This window comes from Sitophilus oryzae, unplaced genomic scaffold (genome assembly GCF_002938485.1).
Source record: "Sitophilus oryzae breed Bouriz unplaced genomic scaffold, Soryzae_2.0 scaffold_1576_pilon_pilon, whole genome shotgun sequence".
In the NCBI taxonomy this organism is placed as follows: domain Eukaryota; kingdom Metazoa; phylum Arthropoda; class Insecta; order Coleoptera; family Curculionidae; genus Sitophilus; species Sitophilus oryzae.
The window spans coordinates 3,538,427-3,565,677 of NW_022146254.1; the positions used below are offsets into that span (position 1 = coordinate 3,538,427).

General features: G+C 33.4%; 1 protein-coding gene across 2 annotated transcripts in view; it reads right to left on the reverse strand.

The window, feature by feature from the left end:
- LOC115879414 (unconventional myosin-XV) overlaps positions 1-27,251 on the reverse strand; it is a 186,862-nt gene that overhangs the window by 71,272 nt on the left and 88,339 nt on the right. The window contains exons 9-27 of one of the 2 annotated variants that reach the window (XM_030896240.1): positions 26,179-26,431; positions 23,197-23,352; positions 22,961-23,141; positions 22,634-22,898; positions 20,790-20,875; positions 20,492-20,725; positions 20,168-20,437; positions 18,268-18,721; positions 17,986-18,211; positions 13,169-13,946; positions 10,294-10,733; positions 9,469-9,975; positions 9,267-9,408; positions 4,784-4,942; positions 4,324-4,590; positions 4,034-4,263; positions 1,771-1,970; positions 403-602; positions 248-344 (exon numbers count right to left, since the gene is read on the reverse strand). In XM_030896240.1, the coding sequence (XP_030752100.1) occupies positions 248-344; positions 403-602; positions 1,771-1,970; positions 4,034-4,263; positions 4,324-4,590; positions 4,784-4,942; positions 9,267-9,408; positions 9,469-9,975; positions 10,294-10,733; positions 13,169-13,946; positions 17,986-18,211; positions 18,268-18,721; positions 20,168-20,437; positions 20,492-20,725; positions 20,790-20,875; positions 22,634-22,898; positions 22,961-23,141; positions 23,197-23,352; positions 26,179-26,431 (5,145 nt within the window). The remainder of the gene's footprint in view (positions 1-247; positions 345-402; positions 603-1,770; positions 1,971-4,033; positions 4,264-4,323; positions 4,591-4,783; positions 4,943-9,266; positions 9,409-9,468; positions 9,976-10,293; positions 10,734-13,168; positions 13,947-17,985; positions 18,212-18,267; positions 18,722-20,167; positions 20,438-20,491; positions 20,726-20,789; positions 20,876-22,633; positions 22,899-22,960; positions 23,142-23,196; positions 23,353-26,178; positions 26,432-27,251) is intronic. The other variant, XM_030896241.1, reaches the window with a different exon arrangement.

Sequence of the window (27,251 nt, forward strand, 5' to 3'; positions counted from 1 at the left end):
AAAAATTTCGAGTATTTTTTTAAAATCTTGCTAAAATAATTTTGAAATGTTAAATATTACAGTGGAGGGTTGGAATTAATTTTTATTTCTAGAAAAGCGAAATATAAAACAATTATTCCAATTAATAGATCCTTTTTTGTAAAATAACGTTTAATAACAGTTTTAGCATATTATCTGGAAACAACGTTTTTGAGATAAAACAGGTTTTGCTACTTGACGCCTCATATATTTCTTTAAATATTCCTACCTTCTCTCAACTTCACGTGCATCTATGGACGTAATTGTAGTGGAATCTGCCATATCCCAACTATCCCTAGATATCCTTCCGTCATGCCTATCGCTATCTGAAATTTCGAAAAATTAAGTTTATAATCATTCCATTAATATTTGAAATAGAAGTACCTTCGTGAGCCCAACTGGTTGCGTCATGGTGGGTTTCAGTAATGCTGCTTTGCACTTCCCAATTGGCACTGAACGAATTCCTCTTCGAATTATTGTGATTCATTACTCTGTTCTGATGAACTCCGAAGGTATCTCTGTCTTGACGTTGCGCCATGAAGGAGGATTGCTGATCCCGATCTTGTTTTTGAGACAAGAATTCTCTTAAAATAAAAATATTTTTTTACATAAACTCAGATGCAAAAAACCCAACGGAAAAATTTTTGGTCAAGTTTAAAAATGTTATATTTTTTTTATTTTTATTCCTATTTTCTTGATTTTTTTAGCAAACTGTATATAAATAGATCAACTTCAATTTGTAAACTCAGTTTATTATAAACTTTAGTATTTGACTTATTATACAGGGTTAATCGAAGAGTTAAATTAATTTCGTGAACAAATATTCCTAAAATATTATTTTTCGGTCAGAACCATGTCTCCTGAATATTCTGCACCACTCTAGACGTTGTCGTCGATGTTCAGGGGTCAATGATAAAACCCAATGAGGCCGAAAAGATAACAGCCCAAAAGACCGTATTCGTCGGTAAACAGTTAGCATCGTGATGAGTCTTCCGTGTTCCGTAAACCATTGGTTAGCAATCTTGACCCTCGGTGGTTAATCTTAGACGCCCTGTACCTCTGGCACGATGTTCACGGTGTTGTTGAAAGTAAGCTCTACAACAATTAGCAACAGTGCAAACACTTCTATGGACCCTATCAGCAATCTCTCGAAATGATAATCCTGCCTCCCGTAAACCTACAATCCGGCCCAATCCGATATCAAAATCACTGAGTTGTCTAAAATTTGCACGTCTACGTATTCTAGGCATTATAATAAACTCAGAAAAACACCTGAAACTACTCTGTAGCAACAAACTGTGCGAAAGCCGGGTCTATAATGGATGACTGGAATTTTAACAAAAACTAATGTGTCGACGGCGTTCAAATTATAATCATTTATTATCCATACAATAATAAACATGCTTACAAACATTCATTAAAATTAAATAATATTTAGTGGGTGTTCTATTTTCAATATCACTTAGATATTTAGTAAAGCCAAGCCTGTATCGTTAAATTTTTATTTTTTTTATTTTAATAGAGTTCTAATCAGTATCGATATGACACTATGACAAGAGTTACCAAAGCCACCTCATGATATTAAAAAATAACGTCATAAAATAATGATAGTTGAAAAAATTTCAAATTGTTGGTGACAAGTTCGTTTCGCTCTTAAAAAATAACCAATGTGTTGGCATGAGTACAAAATAAAAAAAAATGCTCAGGAGACAATGTGGTAACTAAATAGGCTGTGGTTATATATGTATGTACCTGTGGCTTTTAAAGCTATCCCTAACCGGTTCCACGGGTGGAGGGGGTTGACTTGACCGGCCAACAGGAGGCGATGGTGCTGGTTCTGGAGGAGCAGGAGGTAGGGAGTTTGGTCCTATCGGAGGAGGTGGAGGACCAGGTTTCCAACCGCTGCTTGCCCAGCTTTGCTGCGTCGGGGATTTATTTCCGTTATGAGCACTCTAAATATTCAAATAGGAGAAATTATAATATTATTTATATTATACTATAGGTTGATTCGAGGCAATGATAAACGTTTATGGAGAACCAGTGATTATTTTTTTTAATTTGTATTTTTACAAAAACCCGTTCATCTATCTAAATTATATTGAGCGTTATAGTGTTGCCACATCATTTGAAAACTAGTACCTGTTTTGATATTTTAAAAGGAATACCTGGTATATTTTTACATTTTTGGAAACTAATTTCATATCTCATTTTTCTAAGAGTTTTTGAGATATAAAATAAAACATATATGGTGCCCGGTGGCGTAGAGGTACAGGCTCTCGTCTACCTATCTCAAAGGTTGTGAGTTCGAATCCTACACCCGGCATTTCATCAGCCGACTATTTTTATTAAAATAAAAATAGTTTGGGTACCTAGGTCGACTCAGCCTTAAGTGAGTACTTGGGATTCACAATCCTGAAGTAATAATAGGCGGTTGAAGCGTAGTAGTGCTAGCCACATTACCTTCCTTGTATACCGAACGGCTCTAGTATGGCAAGCTGTACCTTGCTACTCCCAAGGCGTTAAACGCTATATACGGGAGCTATTATTATATAAATAAAACATTAGAAAATAAAATAAATGAAGACCTGTAAGTAAAAAATGTTCTAAGTCATGTTTTATTTGTAAAAAGTTCCATACCCAACTGTATAAAGCTCTAAGTGCCACGGCTATTAAATTGTATTGAAAAAAAATCTCAATAAAGAGACCGCCCTTTCTTATACATTGGTTATATAACAAAAAATAATGCTCATCTCGAAATAATGATCATGTTTAGTTTTTGTCAATTTTAAGTTTTATTTTTTATCACAAAATCTGTATGAGATAGGTATAGGGTAATATAATAGAAAAAATATGGGAAATATAAGCAGTTTTGAAAAATGTTAAATGTATAATATAGCGGATGTTCCATTTAAAATAACAAAGATGCTAGTTACTTTTAATAGGAAGCGGTAACACTGTATCGTTGAAAATAATTGAGATAGATGGGGCAGGTGCCTTTATGTAAATCCAAGTATTTGAGAAATCCTATGACCGGTGTTCCATAAACATCTAACCTACCATGGCTGTGAATCACCCTGTATACGTCAGTAAACTCTTAAGCTTCATTCAGAACCTCGCAATTAGTGGATTAAATTAGTGGTTTCAATTAGCGTAGAAGTTTGTTCCTTTAATTTCAATGTAAGCATTCAGAACGTCAAAATTACTGGTAGACATTTTCAATTAGTAGAAAAAGTTATCAAACTTTTAACTTTTCCACTAATTATACTTCAAAATTTGCGAGAAAGATGTCATTTTGGCCTTTGATTATCTTCCGTCAGGAGAAATTGTGGTTAGAAATCATTAGTTCATTGTTTTATAAGCTAAATATTAAGGTTGATTCTCACTATATCTTCCGCATCAGTCACCTTCCGTTTCCCTTCCGTTCCCTATCCTTTCCTTCCATACATTTTTTGGCGGACGGACTGAAGCGTATCGGAAACAGCTTTGTCAAGTTCTTACATTTTGTACAAGCTCTGTTAACATTTTGCTGATATTTATTTGTTCTTTAACCTCTGAATTAAATCTATTACCTTTTTTAAAAGATGCAAATTTTCAAAATAAAACTTTCGTAATGATATAAATTGTACAATAAAAAGTATGGAATTGATACGGAACGGAAGAATACGTATAGCGTGAATACAATCAAAAATATGGAATGGATATGAAATGGATATGGAATGGAAACGGAAGGTATAATGAGAATCAACCTTTAGGCTTTCTTTAGGGCTACAACTGACTAACGCAAGTTCTTGCTAGGATATTCTATTAATTGTAATTGTGTTCTTAAACATTGCGAATGATCGTAAACTAAAAAGTATAAATTGTAATTGAAACCACTAATTTATTTCACTAATTGCGAAGTTCTGAATGAAGCTTTAGTTATTGATTAAACTGTATCTACCAAAACACATTTTTGATATAATAATAGTTCTTGTTCACTGAAAATTAATGAATAGGATTAAACGTTATTACTTACGTGATGGTTCGATTCTGGACTAGATTTTCCACTAACGTTACTGTTACTATCATCCCATCTGCCTGCCAACTGTTGTTCTAACATCATTTTTCTAGTATCTTCCAACTTATTAACAGTTCTAGAAGGTTTGTCAATTTTGCTGCTGCTAGTGGACCTCACAGAATGGTTGGCCGTAACACGTTCCAAGCGTTGCTTCATTTCTGTACTTAATTTAATTTTTCCAATACTTCCTGAAAATGAATCCTCTTGCTAATATATATCCAAGTAGATATTAGATTTTATATTTTTACCTGGAGATGGTCTAGATGCCCCAATTTCAAAAGCTTTCTTTGAAGTTTTTGTTACTCGTTCAGTTTCTTTAACTATAGGTTCAAAGTCAATTTCATCCCAATCATTGGCTGCCTCCATTTTGGCAGACATATGTCCGTTAGTAACGGTGGTGATTTGATCTTTGTTAGGAGTCAATTTCCTTTGGTTCTGCCTCATTTTGAACTGAATGAAGTCCTCACTGTTCTCGTGATTAGTTTCTCCTTTTGGAGGTGGCCATCTCCATTTACCTAAAGTCCCGTAAATTCTTGCGTTAAAACCTTTATTCTACTTATAAGAAAAATGAAGAAAGCAGATGTGATAGTGTAGGAAATGTATACCAATATGGACCAATGAAAGAACTCAAGAAAGAGAGAAAAGAAGGCATAACAGTAGGTCAAAGAACAACCGAAAGAAAATAATCCATCTACTACAATACGTTACCTATTCTTACAGTCTTGGCTCTTCCATAGGGGTCCATGAAAGGTCTAGTTTCGCTTGGGTCGCATTCGTCGATTGGTGGTGGCATAGGCGGAGGTGCGGGTATGCCATTTTTACTTGTGAAGCTCTGATTCGAGTCAGAGCTTTTTCGCGATTTAATTTCTAAAGAGAAAAATAGCTTTTTGGTGTGTCTTTTGGATGCAATATTGTGTTGATTCTCTAAGTGTAATATAATTTATATTTAACATTTTTTTTCACAGTGCATTTTTTCACAGTGCATTAAGAGAGAATTAAGGGTTGTAGTAATTTATTGAAGAAAATTTGAGAAACATTACGTTAAAAGATTGCTAAAACAGTTATTAAAAATTTTGGGAGTATGGTTTTAAAGTGCCTTCCCTGCTTTAATATACAGGGTCCGGAAATAGTGCGTCAGGCAGTACTCTTGGGAATTTTGTTTAAGGGCAAATCTAAAGTATGTACTAAGATGTATTTGAGAAAAATATTTTAACTTCTACAGGGTGGCTCAAAAAGTGTGAGCGGATCAAAATATTTTTTTAATGGAACACCCTGTATATTATTGCATTTTTTGGCTTCCATTCAGATCACTTAATCTAAGATATGAGTAATTATATTCGATAGTCTCAGAGATATTAATAAATAAATAAAAATATATATTTTTCAACCTTTCATAAAAAAAATATTATACGCAAGAACTATCCATATATCTATGTAGAATTATCTATATAGGTATTTAGTTTAGACTGTCTATACTGACTTTGCTATAAATATCGTATTCTTAAATCACAAAAGATGTACAAAATTCTACGCCAAATATTCTAAAATATAAAATAATTTTTCTTCGTATTTTTAAATGGAACACTCTGTATATTATTTTTTAATAGATGGAGAATTAAAAAATGAACATTTTTTGTATTTAGAATGTTTCAAAATTTTTAACAGTTTCTCAGATATTCGCGGTTTTATATTTCATATGTCATTTTCCATAGAAAATTTTTATCAAAGCCACCCTATGATTTTTCTGTCGTATAGCATTTCTCACGTAGCATTTTTTAATTCCCCATCTAATAAAAAAATAATATACAGGGTGTTCCATTTAAAAATACGAAGAAAAATTATTTTATATTTTAGAAAGTTTGGCGTAGAATTTTGAGCACCCTGTGTGATCTAAGATATTTATAGCAAAGTAAGTATAGACCATCTGAAGTACCTAATATAGTTTTGATTACAGTTCTTGTATTTGTAATAATTTTTTTAAGAAAGGCCGCAAAATATATATTTTTTATTTATTTATAATTATCCTTGCAACCATCGAAATATACAGGGTGGTCTGAATTGTATTCCGGAAACTTCAGCAGCATATTCTGGCAGATAAAAATAAGTAAAAAAGTTCGTATAAATGTATGTCCCAAAATGCTTAGTTTCGGAGATACATGGTGTAGAAGTTTCATTTTTATTTCGATTTTCTCCAAATAATTTCTGAAGTAACATCAATATTTAGATGAAAATTGGTGTCATAGATAAATGAAACAAGTTTAGATTGGAAAGTGCCCATAAGGACAATGTAAACACTATTTGGCGCTATTCTTGGAACGGTCGCGACCCAAAACTTTTGAAAATTTCGGAGCGGTTCGGCTTTTTCCGGAATTATATCGCCAAATATTGTTTATTCAAATTTATTATTATTTTCGTTTAATTTTATAAATAAAATACAGTGTGTTGTATACAAGAAACTTTATTTTATATAAGGCCGCATGTATGAAATACCTATGAAACATTGGAAACCGACGATTATGGTCCACGATGGTTTTTGCAGTTCACAGTTCACACCACAGCTTTTTAAGTTTTTAATGCCACTTTTTCACAATTATCACCGGTTGGAGTAAATAAAACTTGAATTGAACTCACAAGATAGCAATAATTACTTTGAAAATTGACGCTATAAACACTTTTCGGAATTAATTTAATGAGAGCGGTTTAGATTTTGAAAGATTATTATGATTTTTGAAGATTCTGACTTTGACAAGAAAAAATTATTTCTGTTTTTGTTAGCCGTTGTTCTTAGCGACCGCTATAGCAGCGCCAGATCGCGTATAACGGTCGCGACCCAAAATAATTTCGCGACCCAAAATTTTTACGGGCTTTCCAATCTAAACTTGTTGCATTTATCTATGATTGGTGTCTGGGAGTTTTTTGACATGAGAAATTTGATTTTGATGTCAATATGACTCCTAAGGTAGAGGGCACCATCTACATGTGTTTTAACTGTTTTGAAGCGTAATAACTTTTTGTCCGTACCTGTATAAAACTACCTAGGGCAAAAATATACATCTCTGTAATTTTTTACTTAAAAAATATCTCTTAGTAAAAATCGCTACGAGCAACCATTCTCAAGATATTTAGAATGGAAATAGTCAATACATGCCATTATTAACGAAAAATAAACACGTTGAGTAGATAGTTATTTCACTGAAATAATAAATTTGGGAAATTTTTATTTTTTTAAATTAATCATACTTTTTCTGCAAAAAAAATGATGATAAAACAGTTTTTGTTGAACTTTTGGTACAAAAACATTTCAAATTTATAATCTCAGTCTAATAACTATTTAGTCAACATGTTTAATTCATGTCAGTGATGACAGGTATTGATAATTTCGATTCCAAATATCTCGAAAACGAATACTCGTAGCGATTTCTACCAAGAGACATTTCTTACGTAAAAAACGTCGTAAATGTATATATTTTTACTCAGTAGTTTTATACAAGTACGGACAAAAAGTTATTACTCTTCAAACAAGTTAAAAAATATGTAGGTGGCGCCCTCTACTAGTAGTAGTCATTTTGACATCAAAATCAAATTTCTCATGTCAAAAAACTCCCAGACACTAATTTTAATCCAAATATTGATGTTACTGCAGAAATTATTTGGAAAAAATCGAAATAAAAATGAAAAATCTACACCCTGTATCTCCGAAACTAAGCAATTTTGGACATTCATCTATATTGTCTATACGAACATTTTTACTTATTTTTATCTGCAGAATATGCTGCCGAAGTTTCCGGAATACAGTTCGGACCACCCTGTATATTTACTCATATCTTAGAATTATGTAGATTGATCTGAAAGGAAGCCAAAAATGCAATAATATACAGGGTGTTCCGTTTAAAAAAAATAATCCCGATCCACATACAGTTTTTTGAGCCACCACGTAGAAGTTAAAATATTTTCTTGAAGTACATCCTAGTACATGCTTTCATCTGCACTTAAACAAAATTCCCTAGTTTTTTATTTTAGGGGCTACATATGCCCGACCCACTATTGTCGGACCCTGTACATTTACTACATAATATTACACATAAAATTACAAATAATAACAAAAAATTAAATGAACATCCGAAAATCTAGCGAACTAAATTTGAAATCATATTAAAATGGTAGTTTAACTATTTTTATATGTTCGTTTCTGATAAGTAGGTTATTATGTTTTTTTTTTTAATTTTTGGAAGTTTGATATGTGTTGTTAGAGTATTTATTTATATCTTTTTATAGTTAATATATTTTTAATTTAGTTTTATTAAGTTTATCTTTACGTATTCAAAGCCTTAGACTGAATATTCTAAAAGATACAGCACGCGATTACAATAGTACTTAGTGATGATCAAATGCAAGACCAAGAGCAAGACCCTCGTGGTCTTATTTTTTGGTCTAGCAGTCTAATAGTAGTCTTTGTCTTGCTTTTGCAGAGTCCAGTCTTGGTATTGGTCTTGCTGCAAGACTCCTACAAGTCTCACACTTTAATAGATTTTTACTAAATGCACTTTCTATACTATGGGACTTATAATATTACTTTCTATACCACTGGACCAAATAAACCTTTAGTTACGTTATCGAGGCCGCGATTATTAAATTTATTGTTGCCAATGATAAACATATTCGGCGCCGGGCTGACTAACTAGAATTTAAATTTTTCGCTGACGATTCAGGTGGTTGCTCTGCTGTAAAAAATACCAACTTGCCATATTTATTTACTAATATTTTCTTGCATGCTATGTGTTCGTCTTCGGTCTTGGTCTTAGTCTTGCAGATAAAACGCTAGTCTTGGTTTCAGTGCAAGACCAAAAGCAATCTCCCTCATCACTAATAGTACTGAAAGATTTATCCGCTTAATAAACAAAACTTTGCCCAACAAAATACGGCAAAATCATCGTCGCTAAACGTTAATTTGTGGCTTCAGTAATACTCATAAAGAAACAATTGTGTGTTTATTAGATGTAAACATAGTATGCTGTATCTTTAGCATGTATAATCTAAGGTACACAAATACCATACAATCGAATAAAACGGCGTTAGCGCTGGCCTAGTTATTACGATCACACATTCTGTCGTTTTTTTCGACTGTATGGTCTTCTATAGCATTGTCAAACGTGTATCTAAATTATGAATATATTAATGGATTATTTCTCACCTATAGATGCAGCACTTGGTGAACTAGACTTCCTTAATATATTGGAATTATTTCCTGATTTAATAAAACTAGACTTTCTATTATGAGGCGATTGTGATGGATGAACTTGAGCTTTCACAGTCGTTTGAATAGTTTCAGTCACCTACAATTAAAAGTATTTTGTTATACACTACTTATATCAACATCTATTTATATTATTTACCTTAACATTTAAATCGCTTCCACTGGTAACGCTCTGCGTTAACAGCTGTTGTAGAGCTTGATTTTGAGCCAAAAGCTGTTGTTGGATTTGAATATTTTGAGCCATTGCACTTTGCAAGAACGCCCTTTGCAGGTTTTGTTGATAAGCAGCTAAATCGGGACTACCTTGCGGCACACCATTCATTCCTACTGAAGGCACGTTGAATACGGGCACAAATCCTTCTTGAGGTGAGCTGATCAATGGCATCATTAAAGGTGCGGGACTCATAATGGGAGCTGGGATACTGGGAAAATTAAAACTTGAAGAAGAGGCTCCACTTTGGGTAGATCCACCGCCTTTAATGGATTCTACCAAGTTATGTTTTTCTGTGAGATTTTTTAAACTATCGTTGATAAAGATTGGTCGGAAGAGGTCACTAATGTAATCGTCTACGTTGGTGTTTGAACCGGAAGGAACGGATTGGGGTGTTGTAATATTTTCTACTTCCTGATCTAGTACTGAACTTCTCTATAATAAAAAAGTAAAAATTAAACTATTTAAAATCATATCCAAATAATAAAAGTACGGTTTTATAATAGTTTGATGATGATCTTATAAAGAGAGTGTATCTTACAATATAAGAAACTATCCATTCAGAAAAACAACTCTTGAAAGGACAATCAAATATATTTTGAGAAGTTATTATTTGGAAATTGTCAACAACAAACAATTTCCATTTTTTTAATTTTTCATTTTGAATATTTAATTAACCAAATTAAAAAATATCCTATTAAACTGTAATAGTTTTATAAAAATTATGCCATAAATTTATTTCTTTGTACTTACTTCACTAACTTGACTGTTACTCCTATCTCTATGTCCTCCTCCTTTAATTCTCAAAACCATTCCAGAGGCATTTGTTAGTTCATCAATGTTTGGATCAGATACGTTTCCCAAAATATCGTCGATGAATTCATCTAATCCTTCAATATAATCATCGGTTTCTTCATGTAAGGATTTATTATTATTAACTCCATTGCCTCCTTTGATACTAGCCGCTAGCGATCTAGCATCAGACAATTCATCCAAATTACCATCCAAAACCGGACTGAACAATTCATCCAAAAACTGATCTACATCACTGGCTTGTGAAGGTACCCTAACTCGTCTTACGTGCGACGCCAAACTTGGAGCTTCACTTGTATCGGACATTGCTGAGCTTCGAACCGCAAATTCGGATTTTTCAAAATACTTGCTCGAATGTGAACCTGGAGGACCTTTCTTTCCTGAATATTCAAAACAGAACGTCGTTAAGCTTGAATAATATATAGTCTGTTGCATTGCCGACCTGGACATAGGAAATCCTATGTAAATTTAAAAATGATGGTATGAATGAAATTTGTAAATTCTGGGTATGCCATCCACTTCTCCAACTCCCAGTGGATGACATACCCAGAATTTACAACTTTGAGAAACACCTGATTGTAGTATTGAGTAATAAAAAGTATTGGAAGGAAGAAACGTTTGCTTATCATATAAAAGACCATACCATAACGTGATATACTGATGCTTCCAAAACCAAAGCAGGGACAGGGATATGAGTATTTGGGCCGAAAACTAAATACTCCGAACCAATGGGCACCTACCCCAGCATCCTTCAGGCAGAAATTTACGCTATCGAAAGATGCGTACAATTTATCTTAGATAGGAACTATCGAAAACAGGAAATAGCCATCTTATCCGATAGTCAAGCAACACTAAACGCGATCAACTCAGTAACCATCAATTCAAAGTTGGTCAAAGAATGCCTAGACAAGCGCATCAAATTACGTAAAGAAAATGAAGTCCTCCTACTCTGGGTGCCTGCTCACCAAGAGATAGAAGGCAATGAAAAAGCAAATGATCTAGCTAGAAAAGGAGTGAACACTCCACTACCTGGATCAGAACCGTTGTGTTTTCCAAGAGGGAACCAACTGACAGCGGAACTGACGATTCTGGAAGACTCCATCCGTAACCTCAAATGGGTGTCCTCCAACGGTCTAAGACACTCGAAAAAGTTCCTCAGAACTTACAACCGAGAAGAATCAAAGGTGTTCCTTGATTTATGTAAAAACAATCTTCGGATTGTCACGGGGTTTCTAACAGGATATTGTCTCCTCAACGAACACTTGAGTAGGCTAAAGCTAAGAAACAACCGCGAATGCAGATTCTGTGGGGAAAATGGGGAAACACCTTAACATTGAGTGCGCCGAGACGACGACTGTTCGTGCCATGAACTTTGGTAGGGCTGATGTCGAGGTTGGAGAGCTGGGCCTCTGTGGAGCCGTCTGAGATACTGGCTTTTGTTAAAGCCCTGAGACTGTATGATGAGTTATAACTCATTATAACTCAAGAAAGGGAAACACACAATAGATCTGTAAGGTGGCGGTGATTAACTTATGTTAATGAGATACAAAAATACTAAATTAATCAAAAAAATAATACGGTCATGATTAGAATAACAAACATGCCAGCTTCAAATTCAATCTTTTAATATCAAATTGACGTTACTGTTGCCAAAAATAATTTAAAAGAAATTATGTTTTTTAATGTCATATTGATTTTATACATGCAAAGTGTTAAGCTTGATTTTCATGCATCCGTTGTCCGACGATACGATGATACGATATTAATTTTATTGGTTGAATTTAAAGACTTCGGTTGGTTCAAAACGGTTAACCAATCGAAGCCTTTAAATACAACCAATGAACTTAATATCGTATCAACGTATCGTCGGACAACGGATGCATGAAAATCAAGCTTAATAATAACTAAACAAAAAAAGACAGCCAAAGCAAAATAGTTTTAGTGGTATTGTGGAAGAAAAAGTCTACAGACTGTAAAGGATTCATTTTCTATACATTTTCCAAATATGACAGACCAGTTATTGAAGGCTATAAATGTAAGAGAAGAATTCCAACACGAACATTTATTAAAGACTCTATATAAAAAGAAGATTGATATTGATGAGGATCATGGAGAAATAATAAATGAAAATGAATTAAATATTCTGTTGCAAGTGGAATATGAAAACCAAGAAACTACCAGAATACTTGGAGAAATAGTCGAAAAAAATCGTACCACTGACTGCTTTGCGAATTTGAAGAAGCATAATTTTAAGTCATTTAAATATTCCGAACACTAAGAATTATTGGACGGGGTGAAGAACCCAGGGAAAAAATTTACCCATTTTTTAATTATTTACAAGTATTTAATTTTGTGAATTGTTTAGTGTTTAATATATGAATTTTCTTCTAATGCAGATGTGTTTAGTTATCTACGAAATATATTGAATTTTTAAAAGATTCTCTAAAAAACTTTTCAGAGAGAATATAACTGAGAATATTTTTGGCAGATCTCTGTAGAAGAAAATCATAATAGATTTGTCATATTGTGACATAACTTGTTTTTGTTTGTTTGACCAGGAGCGCATTATTTTAAATGTTCGCCTAATTTAGTATTTTTGTATCTCTCATAACTCAAAAACGAATTCGTATAAACCATTCAAATAGAACAATTTGCTTCATTTTAAGGAGTTCTTTTAAAAGTTTCACATACATTTTACTGTAAAATAAAATACTTACTATTATAAAATACTTCATCATCATTTCTAAAATTTACATGGGACTTCTTATGTCCAGGTCGGCGATGCAACACGGTAGATATAACCTATGTTACTTACCAGCATATTGAGATTTAATATATCTTGGGCCTCCCCTATCTCTGTGAGACGTACTCACACTGACTATATCTGGATACTCAAATTCAATTTCTTGTTTGGACATGTAATTTTGATGATTCATTACCGGCTGTATAGGTGCTAACTGTTCTACAGAATGATACCTTTCGTTCAATTTAGAAGTTTGCGATAAACCTAATTCTATCAATGGATTTGGTTCTGGTGCATCGCCCAAGAGATTATCCAGACTTCTTGAACGAATTTTTTCAGCATCGAAATATCGTTCATTCAGAGCAGACGTTCTAGATAGAGCCTCGTGAGATGCCTTTCTTACTGGAGAATTAACTTGATTAACAACGGGTGAGCCTCTGTTGCTAGGGCTATATCTAGTATCAATATTCTGTGTGACTTCTCTAGAAGATTTTCTCGAGCTTTGGCGAGAACTGATAACAGGTGCTGGTGGGGAGGATCTGGGTATTTCTCTGGGCGGTTCTCTGGATATCTTACGTGTTGCGTTAATGGGTGGTTCGGGTGGTGGTACTTGGGGTCTAGTTAATGTCGTTGCTGTATGATGATCTACTTCCTGAGGGAAACTCTTTCTGCTTCCTGTTTTTAATAAGCTGGATTTTTGAACAGGGAATGCGGGACATAGCTCTAATTCCGATACTAAGTCAAATATATAATCTAGGCCGTTTCCTTCATAAACTACGCCGGCATCGTCCATAATAACTGTCCAGCCTTCAGGTGCCACTCCAAAAGCTGACATAGCTAAGAATGCGGCCTAAAGAGAAATTATATTTAGTGAAAGTGAATAAAAAGAAAAGAAAATATGTAGGAAAAGTCTCTATACAGACTTTTCCTACATTCAAGACTTCTTAATAGCTGCGTTCTTTAGGAGCGTAATATATTTCATAGACATATACAGGGTGGCGCCTCTAATACGACGCAGAGGCCCCAAGGAGAACAGGAGGTTTTTATCGAAATAAAATTTTGGGAGCGTATGTAGGTTAATTGAAAGCATTTTATAAAAATATATTTTACAGGGTGTCCCCAAAAAAGGTTATACATTAAAGTTGTTTTTTTGTAATGGAACACCCTATATATTAATTGATTTTCGGATTTTAGGAAAAAAATATAGGTGAATTTCATTGAAGAAGCATATGCCTAAATTGTAAGGATTTTGATATATTTCACATTTTGTGAAAATGTAGAACAAATTTTAAATTTCAATAATAGCTACCTAAATTGTAATTTACCTTGTATAGCTTGATATTTAATTACAATAACTATTGTATGTTAAACCAAATTAAAATTTGTCCCGAAAAGTTATGCAGGGTGAGACAAAATTAATATTGAACATTGTCCACATTTAAAAGCAAATTACTCCTTTATTTTAAATGGAACACCCAGTATATTATACGGTATTCAATGGAGCATTCATATATCTTTAAAATACTATTAAGGTTGCCTACCACTCAAACAAACATTTTCCTAGATATTTTCATTTTTATGATTTTGCCTCAGTAGATATTTATTATTTGATAACATATAGGTAACTGTGATATACCTTTTGATAATTTAACAAAAATTAAAGAATGTAGAGTAAAATACTCAACGGTACTAAAACGATACATGTTTAAAACATACTTAAATTATTACAGAATTAAAACTAGATATAAGCGTATAATTATGACACAAAAATTAGCTAGATAAAATAAAATGCCCAATATGTTTCCTTTCCTGTTACCACAGAATATCTAGCTACGCAACAGAAGCCTCGTTACATGTATAAAATTGTAGGTAGCAAAAGGAGACAGGCTTTAAAAGTCTGTCTCCAAATCAGATATTTTGATGTGGTAGTTTCGCTACTACATAATAGAGGGCAATAAATTTAAAAGAAAACAGTTTTCTACAAACAAAATTTAAAAGAATTTTGTGCAGTGTTGCCATTGTGTAATTCATATCGTAATACTTCCTGATAAAGCCTATCTTCAAATTTGCTACATCATTTAAACATATTAAAATAGATCAGAGCTGTTTTTTTCAGTTTGCCACGTTAGTTGGAATTAAATCTTATGAGCTAAATTACAATCACTTCCTGACTTTTTATTGTATAATTGAATCCTGAATTTTCATTGTAATTCGGCGACAATATAATAAGTTTTGTTCTACTATTATGATACCACTTCCTGACGTTCGATTGTGTTCATACCAAGTTCATATTGTATAATCGGGAAAAAACGACGTTAGCAATAGCTATGAAATGAATATCACTGTCATTTTATATGTAAATTTATATGGGAAATGTCATCGATCGTCCTTTTCCAGCCAACTGGACGCCGTTTTTTTCAGAAGCATATCAAGTGATACCATAATATAGTACTATATTACGATACATGGCGTTCGATTGGGCTTAAACTTGGTATACTATATCTTCAGTGACATTGTAATATTATGGTACCATGGAGCATATAAAGTGGTACCTTCCATAGTACCATATTTGGTGACATAGCAATATTAGGTACATGGCGGCAATAGGGCTTAAACTTGGTATACTACGTATTTTCGGTGACATTGTAATATGATGGTACTATGATGCATATCATCTGGTACCATAATATAGTACCATATTATGTACATGGCGTTCGATTGGGCTTAAATTTGGGATACTACGTATCTTCGGTGATATTGTAATATTATGGTACCATGGAGCATAATAAGAGGTACCATAATATAGTACCATATTACGATACCATTTCCTGGCGTTCGATTGGACTTAAATTTGTTATACTACGTATCTTCGGTTACATTGTAATATGATGGTACTATGATGCATATAAAGTGGTACCTTAATATAGTACCATATTTCAATACCATTTCCTGGCGTTCGATTGAGCTCATATTTGATATATACTTGCGTATTTTTGATGACATTGCATTATTATGGTACCATGAAGCATATCAACTGGTACCATAATATAGTACTATATTACGTACATGGCGTTCGATTGGGCTTAAACTTGGGATACTACGTATTTTCGGTAACGTTGTAATATGATGGTACTATGATGCATATAAAATGGTACCTTAATATGGTACCATATTACGATACCATTTCCTGGCGTTCGATTGGGCTCAAACTTGGTATACTACGTATCTTCGGTTACATTTTAATATGATTGAACTATGATGTATATAAAGTGGTACCTTAATATAGTACCATATTATGATACCATTTCATGGCGTTCGATTGTTCTTAAATTTGGTATACTACGGATCTTCGGTGACATTGCAATATTATGGTACCTTAAAGTATATCGAGTGCCAGCATTAATAAATATCACTATCAATCGCCCTGTATATTATTAATTTTAAAGGTAATTAAAGGTATTTTCTTAGTTAACATTATAAGGTAGTGTATATTAAAAATGTATATGTTTTGTAATAATATACTTAAAACTATTTTAATAGCCAAAGGAATAATTAATATAAGTGTATCTGACAAGAAAAGAAGAATAGAAAGAAACACATACTGCATCATACACAATAAAAAGAATGGGATGCCAATTCAAGTCTTTTTGAATCTGGCAACTGTGCATATTTAGCCGAGCTATAAGGCCGTCGACGAGCCGTCGATCCAAAACCGAAAGTTCAAAATTTCTAATTATATTCTGATTATGATATTGTCGCGCCATCTAGTATTCTATTTGTGCAATTTTAGCTCTTTCATTTCGAGTATTTTTCTGTTGCGTAGCTAGATATTCTGTGCTGTTACACTGCAAAAAATGATTCTCTTTTTAAAAGATCTTTTCATGTTAAAAGGCAGCCAAGATTTAAGTATTCTATTATATTGTGAATGCACACTGCAATCACCAACTAATATAAATCATCTCTTCACCATCAATCAATCAATTCTTTCTGATGTAGGATAAGTTTCCCTTTTTGGAAAATTTTTGAGATTTCTTGTTTATTTTAACTGACACAAAATAATAACTAGTTGTTAAAGTTGAACTCATTTCACAGCTAGGTGAAGTAACGTCAGATGAATCACAGCCACCTAGATTTTATCAAATAATAAAGATCTACTGGCTCTAAATCATAAAAATAAAAATATCTACGAAAATCTTTGTTTGAAGGGTAGGCAACCTTAATAGTATTTTTTTCTCATTGAATATCGAAATAATAGAATGTGCGTTTCATTTAAAGTAAAAGAGTAATTTGCTTTTAAATGTGACTAATGTTCAATATTAATTATGTCTGTATCACTTTTTTGGCCAAGTTTTAATTTGATTTAAAGTACAATCGTTATGTTAACTACATATTAAACTAGTGAACAAATGACAAATTTCTCTAGTGAATTTATTTTCTTTTATTTTACTCTCTATTTTTCTCCTAGACTCCGAAAATCAATTAATATATAGGGTGTTCCATTACAAAAAATCCAACTTTGATGTGTAACTTTTTTTGGGGGACACCCTGTAGAACGCTATATAGAACTCTCTATATTTTTAGAAAATGCTCTAAACTAACCTACATATGCTCACAAAATTTCATTTCAATACAAACTGTCGTTCTCCTTGGAGCCTCCGCGACGTATGAGAGGCGCCATTTCACCCTGTATTTGTTTAAGGTTCTTTCAAATCACATTAGTAATTAGTCAGATCAAAAAAGCGACATTATTACTATTTTTTTAGAAAATCCTTTGAAAATTAGTATAAACATGAAATATTAATTTAGCGTATTATTGAGCACTGCGTACTTATTTTTTTTGACGGAAGAAATTGCGGGTAAAGTTTAGTTAAATATATCTGGTAGCTTACTTCTTCACAAGTTGACCATGAGTCGACGTTCACTGTCGATACAGTAGCATCAGACATAGTCAAAGTTAAAGCGCAATTTGTCTTCTGCCTGATACTTTTCCATTCTAGTAAACTAGGAGGCATATTTCGGGAATGAGGAGCCCTCTGTAAACTTCTAGTTAATTTTCGTTGTAGTGTTTCCTTCATGTTACTCGGAGCATGATCGGTAATAAACTTCAAAAGATATCTAAAACATAAATCGTTAATTACCATTATTATGACTATTAATTATACAGTTCATACTTGCTAAGAGGAGGACTGGGTTGGAAGCTGCTAAGACTGTGAGCCATCAATTGCCAAACCCTTTCCGAGTTCTCATTTTTCCAGGTTTGGTTGCACAGTTGCACCAAAAGCTCATCTCGTAAACCCCTCGAGTTCAAACCCTTGTAGATCATGTAATCAGCCAGAGCTTTTTCTCTTGGACCTCCGAGCTGTGGATCGTTCGACCACCTCAGAATGAGCTTGAACAGTGCCACCGCGTCTTGAAAATCTTGATCTCTTGCTGCCGCTTTAGAAAGGAAAGGTGTTGTGATGGGATCTTTTTTATAATGCAGGTCAGAATCTTTGAAGTACACCGATGAGAATTTGGAGAATTCAAATTGGTTAAGATCGTGAGGAAGTGATAGAGGTGGTAGACTTCCTGTTACTCCTCCCAAAACCTTTACCAAGTTACGTTCGCTATGAGGAGGAGTATAACCTGCAAATAAATAAATAAATAAATGCTTTTATTGTCAAACAAATTTACAATTTGTAGACAAAGGTAAAGTAAACAAACAAAAGAGAATACAAAACAAGTATACAAATTATAATGTCAGTCTTATTGTTTAAAATAAACATTTAAAAATGTTTACAATGTTAAAGAATAAAAAAATATTCAAAAATATTTAGTAAGTTTATAGTAAATATAGTAATAGCAAATATTAGACCAGTGTTTACAAGATCAAATTCGATTATCAAAATATAAGTCATTTACGGCGTAGAAAGCCTTGTCTAGTAAATAAGATTTCAATGCTTTGCGAAATGAAGAAAATGATGTTATGGATTTGATTTCAAATGGCAGGTTATTGTGCATTTTTTTCGGGTTGTATAATATTGAACTTTTAACTAACTCTGAGCGTGGGGTAGGTAGATAAAGATCTTGCTCCGCGTTCCTGAGTGGATAAGTGTGAGATGGCCTTTCTTGAGAAGCGGATACATGCTTACGTATTAGGCAAACGGATTCAAATATAAATAAGGAAGGAAGAGTTAATATTTATATTTTTTTAAAAAAGTCCTGGCAATGAGTTCTGCTGTTTAGTCCCAGTGAATATCGAACAGCTCTCTTCTGGAGCTTGAAAATGCTGTCAAATTGAGTCGCACAACACGTACCCCAGAATGGAAGGACATATCTGAGGTGCGACTCAAAAAGTGCATAATAAACAGTTCTAGCCACTGACAAGTTAAGCTCCTTCGAAACAGATCTTAATGCAAAACAGGCAGAGCTTAGTTTTTTGACAAAGCGTCGATACGCATGTCCCATTTTAGAGAATTGTCTACAACAAGCCCTAAGAATTTTACAGATTTTACGACATCAATGGTGGTGTTGTTAAGTACAAAAGGCTGCAGCGAGTTTTTATACGACAAAGCTTTAGTTTTAGAAATGTTGAGACTCAGGAGGTTCGAATCGCACCAAGATTTAATAGTGATTAAGTCATTTGATATAATCCTATGAAGTGCCGCGACGTCCTTGTTGCTCCAAGTGAAGCTAGTGTCGTCCGCAAAAAGTCATATTTTACCATTGATGTTTATGTTAGCAATGTCGTTAATAAAAAAAAGAAACAAAATAGGGCCTAGTACTGAGCCTTGAGGTACATTCTATTGGCTTGCTAGAAGACAACGTTGTATCCACCCTCACAAGTTGAGTTCTGTTGCTCAGATACGACTTAAACCATTCTAGAGATGTTCCCCTGAACCCATAGTGGTGCAGTTTATTAATTGGGATCTTATGATTTACACAGTCGAACGCCTTAGAAAAAAGCACAGAAAATTGTTGCTGTAGAATGATGGTTACTTAGGCTGGAGTAAACTTTATAAAGGAGGGAAAACATAGCGTAAAATAAATATTGTTGAAATTTAGGAAAAATATAAAAATAAAATATATTACCATCGAGTTTTGAAAAAATGAATGCAAGTTCGGCTGGTATCTCCAGATGATTAACTGCTGTCTTACTATCATTCCTAGCAGCGGCCGCCTTAGCTGTAGCGTTTGCTTTCTGAGCTTGGGCTTGAAGTTGGGCTTCCCTAGCTGCGCGTTGCTTGGCTCTTTCTTTGGCGATTCTTTCAGCTTCAACGCGTCGTTTAAATTCTGCCTTTCTTCTATCATACAACTTCCTTTCTTTTCTTCCTCTGTACAAGGCTTGAGCACGGACAACACCTAAATTTACATTCATATTAATAAAATTTATTTATAGCAAATTAAGACAACTACCTTTTTTAATTTTATTGAAATCTCTTCGTTGCTTATAACCTTTCCAATGTTTTTGTATTGTAACTGCGCTTCTCTTAAGCCTCTTGTACTTCTTTCTTGCAAGATACGCTTTGATATTCTTTTGTATAATAACAGCTGCACCTTTGAGTGAATCTCCCCTTTTCAACTCTAGTAAACGTTCTAGATTTTCTCTCAAAAATACTCTAGTTGCTCCTAATTGATAATCTGGTCCATCTAAATAAAAAAATAATAATTTTAAATATAAATTTGTATTAAAAAATTGCTGAAACACATTTACCTGTTCCTGTGTGAGGCATCTGTTCTAAAATGGCCCTACATAAATCTCTGTATGGCGCACCTCTTGGTATTCCCGAAAGCAGATACCTGGGAAAACAAAACAGTAATTTATTTTGTAGAATGGCGCGGCATCTGAAACACTTTCAGTTTCACTTCAAGAACAATAAAGAATGCAATATGCGCTTAGAGAGTTAATATTTCCGCTATAAAATAACGTGTTCTTAAACGTAAATGTTCTTGTATTAAAAAAATAATAAATCTAAATACAAGTTGAAAGAATAAATAATAATAATTAATGTAATGAAATATTTAAATTTTTTAATAGTTTTTTGTATTTTAAAAAGTCCAAAATAGATTTTTTTTGTATAGGATAACGGTACGATATAAAATGTGAAAGTACCTCTCTAACGTATCTACATTAATTAATGAATTGTTTTGTAAATTCCTATAATTATCTACCAAACTTCTTTTGTAATTAAGATGCTCTGCTTGAGTAAAATGTGTTACACAAACCAACCGTAATATTTAAGTATAATTAATGAAATTTCAATTAGTAGCAGATAAAACATAATTACATAAAAATACAAGACTGAGGAGGAGAATTCAATAATTTAGTGTAAATAATTGATTATTCAGGAGATGAATTAAACTATATAAATATTTAATAATTAATTAAATTATATTTTAAGATATTTAACAATGTCAGCATCACATCAATTTTATGTAAATTCTTGTTTTATAACACGGCTTATACAGTGTCATCAAATTCTATTCGGAAATCTTGCAGAATATATGCCTGCAGATAAAAATAAGTAAAAAAGTGCGTATAGATTTACGCCCTAAAATGCTTCGTTTCGGAGATACAGGGTGTAAAACTTTCATTAATAATAAGTATTGATATAACTTACTTTTTTTTAAATGGTCCTATATATCATTAAATATTTAAAGACTTTTTTTCTGATTACAAAAATATACCACACTTGCCCTATCTTTTCATTAGTTTAGCGCAAATTCCTGTAAATATGATTAAAATTATAATTTTTCACCATCAAGTAATTTACTAAAATGTTCAAACCAGTTTACAAACCAGAAAATTTTCTGTAACATAATAGAAGTATAACTATAAAAACCATGACAATTCTTGGAAACGAAATAATAAACGCGGGTATCTTGATGTTGAAAAATTATATTTTTAATCATATTTATACGAATTTGCGCTAAACTAATGAAAAGAAAGGGCAAGTGTGGCATATTTTCGTAATCACAAAAAAAAGTCTTTTTAAATATTTAATGATATATATAGGATGCACCATTTAAAAAAAAGTAAGTTATGTCAATAACTTTGACATTTGACAGTTTATACAATTTTTGACTCAACGGCGTAAAACTTAACACATTAGTTTTATATAGGCATGAAGTTATTTCTCTTCAAACAGTAAAAAAATATGTGGTGGCGTCCCCTACAAGTAGGAGTCATATTATTGACATCGAAATCAAATTTCTCATGTCAAAAAACTCCCAGACTCCAATTTTCATTCAAATATCGAGGTTAGTTCAGAGATTATTTGGAAAAATCGAAATAAAAATGGAAGATCTACACCCTGTATCTCCCAAACGAAGCGTTTAAGCATATAAATTAATACGAACTTTATTACCTACTTAATTTTATCTGAGGGTAGAATATGCTGCCGAAGTTTCGTGAATAACAATTGGGAATTTAGTCACTAAATATACACACTCTTTATATTTAGTGGGTCGCTTTGTGATTGTTGTGATTACCGTTTGTATATTAGCTTTTTATTATTATAATTGTGATTAGATTATTATTATTATTACATAACTTACCTATATCTTTCAACGAACTGATGAAATTTCATTCTGATAGGATATCCAGATTGTCTAATTTTAATAGTATCCAACATTCCGGCATATCTCATCTGTTCCATAACGACAGGCATGTCAAACTTCATTGGTGTTTTGTCGTTATTAGGTTTGATGCATCTCACAAACCAAGGATTACACTTAGACATATTTTCTAGAAGTTGCTGAAGACTGTCTCCAAATCTGGCTGCTACAGTAGGTGTTCTAGGTTTCATAGTAACAAACCGTCCTAATAAATGAAATAATTATTGGTGAAAATAATTAGTAAAATAAGCAAAATAGGCTTATTACCATTGGTTCCTTTTGGTAGTGTCCTACTTTGCGACTGATGACTTAAAGGTTTGGCAATGGCACCTACTAAAGGTTCTTTGCTGGAAGTAAGAAGTTCTATGACTTCAGGTCTTAAAATGTCTCGATTTTTGTCCAGAAATCCATCAACGGAATACCAAACTTGACCAGCAAAATGGCGGATCTTTAAATAAAGTAACATTTAATTGTATTTTCTATCAATTTATTTTAATACTCACTCCAAATTCCCTACCACCCACTCTAGGTCTACAGTAAAATTCGTTTAGAGCATGATTGTAGTGGCACTTTTCCAGGAATGAGCTGTCTGATGCTTTGGGAAAGTTGCTTTCATCGTCGAGAAGATGGAAGATTCCAACAGGTTTCTTTCCTAATAGCTGTAATAAAGAGAAAGAATATAGGAAAAATACAATTTTTGGCAGTGACCATGCCAAAATAGACATCGTTGATCCTAATTTTATTACTAACTTACTGCCATTACTCCCTGACGAGTATTGGACATGCATCAGAAGATGGTTACGCAAGGCGTTTTTCTCATGAGCTTTTCTGTGACTGAGAAACCCGATACTTGATGTTACTCTCTTCCGCACTCCGGATATTCAAAAATCTCATTACTTTGTTACCTCTTTATGTTTTGGTTGTCCTTATTAACTGAGTTTACGATTCTTCTCCATTGCTGTTATTGTGCGCTGCCTCCTCCCAGTGATTCTGCATGCATATCCCCTTTTCATGGAAAATATCCTTGTACCTTTTGACTTGTCCACTCGGTTTCCTCTTACCATCTACAAGCTCACCGTGAAAAAGAAGATAATTCGGTAGGCGGTTTTCTTGCATTCTGCATTACAATGCCTAAACGAATCACCAAAACATCCTCTAGCCGTTAAATCGCTCGACTTGCATCACTCTTCAATATCTAAAGGTTCAACTGTGGATCTAGTATGGATTCCTAGCCATGTGAGTATAAGAAGTAATGAAGATGCTGATAAGCTTGCTAAGACTGCGGCAAATGATGGAGATTTTTTACCACTTGCATTCTCTATCTCTGAACTTAAATTTCTACATATGTCCACAATAAAAAGTGGTATCCAGGCAGAGTGGGAAGTAACAGGAGATTCAAATAAGCTATATGAATGTAAACCTCAATTCTTTCATGTTTCTGTAGCTCGGTCACTGTCCAGAAGTGAGGAAGTCATTTGGAATCGGTTCAGGTTGGGTCACTGCCATTTCTCCCATTTTTTCCTTTTAAAAGGCGACCCCCCGCCGAACTGCTCTCATTGTGGCAACCAATTAACAGTGTACCACCTCCTAATGGAATGTCCCTCCTTCAATAACTTAAGACAATCATTTGGTCTGAGTGGCGATCTGACTTCCGTTCTTGATGCTAATAACCTACATTCTTTGTTCCAATTTATTAGGGCATCGGGTTTGGGTTCATTAATATAGTTTAATTTAACTTTAATTCGATCAATGCTGCTAAATGGCATTAGTAATCATGGCTTTAGCGCTCTCGCAGCTAGTTTTTTCAAAAACCGATACTGATTGAGACATGGTGGTACCATTCGATTCATAACAGTTGTTAACAGAGATTCATAATTAATCCATTAGATTCTTAACAGGTGTCTTTGTTGCAACTTGTTTAATGCATTCATGTGCTGGCGGTACGGAACCCAGGTTTCGCTTCCATACAACAAGGTGGGGATTATTATGGCTCGGTACACTGCAAGTTTCGTTTTTTTTGCCCAATTCATGATTGTAGAAAACCCTATCTTTTAATTTCCAGACTGCTCTTGAGACGTTGCTAATACTGTGCTGAATTTCAATTGAAATTAAACTGTCGAGGTTCCGCCACATATTTCAATAGTTCTTCTCCGAATTTTATAGCATTGTTATGATTTTCCGGGGGAGTGCACATAATTTTAGTTTTATCGATGTTCAGCTTAAGGAACAAAGCCTCCTATGCCCAGGTACAGGCGTTCAGCATTTCTTGTAATTGCTGCAACGTTATTGCAACTAGAGGGCTTTCATCAGTGTATGGAAGTTCTTTGATAAACTTTATACGTATTTTTGCCCTGGGTTTTTTTCCTTCGTATCTGTATCTAATGCCCATTCCTCTTTCCTGCAGTTAGCTGTCCACTATAATAGAGAGCGCTGCTACGAATATGTTGAATAAGAGAGGCGCATCCCTGCTTAACTCCTGTATTCGTAAGGAAAATGTCTCTAAGTGGTCCATGATTTGACACTCTAGACTTGTTATGGAGGCTTTTACAAACTGTAAGAAATTTTTTGGGTGCTCCGAACTTTTGCGTAAGTGCCCAAAGTGCATCTCTGCTTACAGAGTCGATGGCTTTTGTTAGGTCGATTTGAATGCAACATAAAGTTTACTCTGCTGCTCCTTTACTTTTTCCTGTTAGTTGACGGACGGAAATATGGAATCAATAGTACCGCTGTTGATGCAAAAGCTCGTTTGTGATTCTGGGAAGATTTTGTATGTGGGTGCAGGCGGTTTGACATAATTTTTGCAAGAACTTCTGACATCTTTTTTTATGGCAAACTAACCAACCACCCAACCCAAATGAATATTTTTTGTGTTGGTATCATAAATTACACACACATCTATTTCTACACCTATAAAGGTTATAAAATAATAGAACTTCTCGCTGTACGTATTTAAAACCTGTATGTTGAGAAAACTATATAATATGACATTCAAATTTCAATTTATTAAGATAGTAAAGACAGTATAAGGCATTAAGTGGATGAATTTAATCACAGAAATAATAGTTGACCTTGTAGGTAAAAATTATGACTATTAGCACAGATAACACATATGTTATCTGTGCTATTAGTATTTATTGTTAACCTTATCAGAATTTCACTGGTTAATATAATAGTCATGTGGAAAAGCGTCTTGTTACAGTTAGACATTTTAAATTGTTTTTTAGCTTCTGAAAATAGGGGAAATTATATAGTTCCTGAAAAAATATTTCATCCGAAACAAATTTGTTTACGACTAAAGAACCACTGAGAAGTTTGTCTTTGTGGATTTTAAACCCAGTGGTATTGTTTGTGTGTTTATTGTGGAATAATTGTTTCAGTTCGTTAGCGATTTTAGTGATTTTAGTGGCAAAATACCCTAATTCACCAAGCCTAACTTAAAATAAAATTGTAAATAATATATGGATAAAAATAGATTTAAATTCTACCTGAATAACTGGTGTATTGTCACTCCAAGTCAAGTTAGTCCATTCCAGTCTTTCTTTCGCATACTCCTGTTGTTCCAGTTTAAACACGTGCTTGTTGAAATACAGCTGCAACGACTCCGAAGCGAAATTGATGCACAGCTGCTCGAAGGAATTCTCGTTCAAATTTTCGAATCCGAAAATGTCCAGCAAGGAGATTCTTGCGGCATCTTGTAAGCCTCCTCGTTGAATGATGGAATTTACACGGGTTACCAACCTGCATTGGCACAATAATTCATTTGCATGATAAATAATACGTAGGCTTATTACAAAGCGATTCGTTTTGAGATTTATCTACTGCAGTTTCGTATTCATGATTAACGTTAATTATTTTAAACGTACTTAGGAATATTAATAGGTGTGAATAATGAATTATTGTTTTAAAGAAATAATTATATTTGGATAAAAATTAAATCTTAAGATAATACTACTAATTAAATGAAAATCACGTTAATAAATATTTACGTTATAAGTCCAGCAAATAAACTTTTACAGTATGAGTATACTTTTTACAGTGAGAGTTTAAAGAATGATGTATAATGCTTGACGTTTATTTCACATCGTCGGGATAAAACCTCTTTTCTTAAATATAATTGAGTATTTTATAATCTGTGTTTATATATGTTTTGGATATTATTATATTTACTGGTGGGAACATCGTTACTATTGTGGTAAACGCTGACATAAAATTTGAATTTGGTGCAGAATGTTTTGGGTTTCGCAATTCAACAGTTTTTTTTTATTTATGTCAAATTTGAATAATCATATTCAAATCTAGATTGTCATTTTATCTAAAGAAGAAAACATTCAACCAGTGTGTACTACCAGTCATGACCTATGCATGCAAAACCTGCAGTGGTATTCTGTAAGCTCCGTAGCAAGTAATTTCTTGCCTAGCCTATGTCATTTGCATACGATAGATGAGTCACTAATCGCTATGCTGGACTCTTAAAATGGACATTATAAGAAAACTGCAGGTCGCACAACGCTAAATGGAACACAATATGCTGGGAATGACCAAGTATGACCGTAAAACA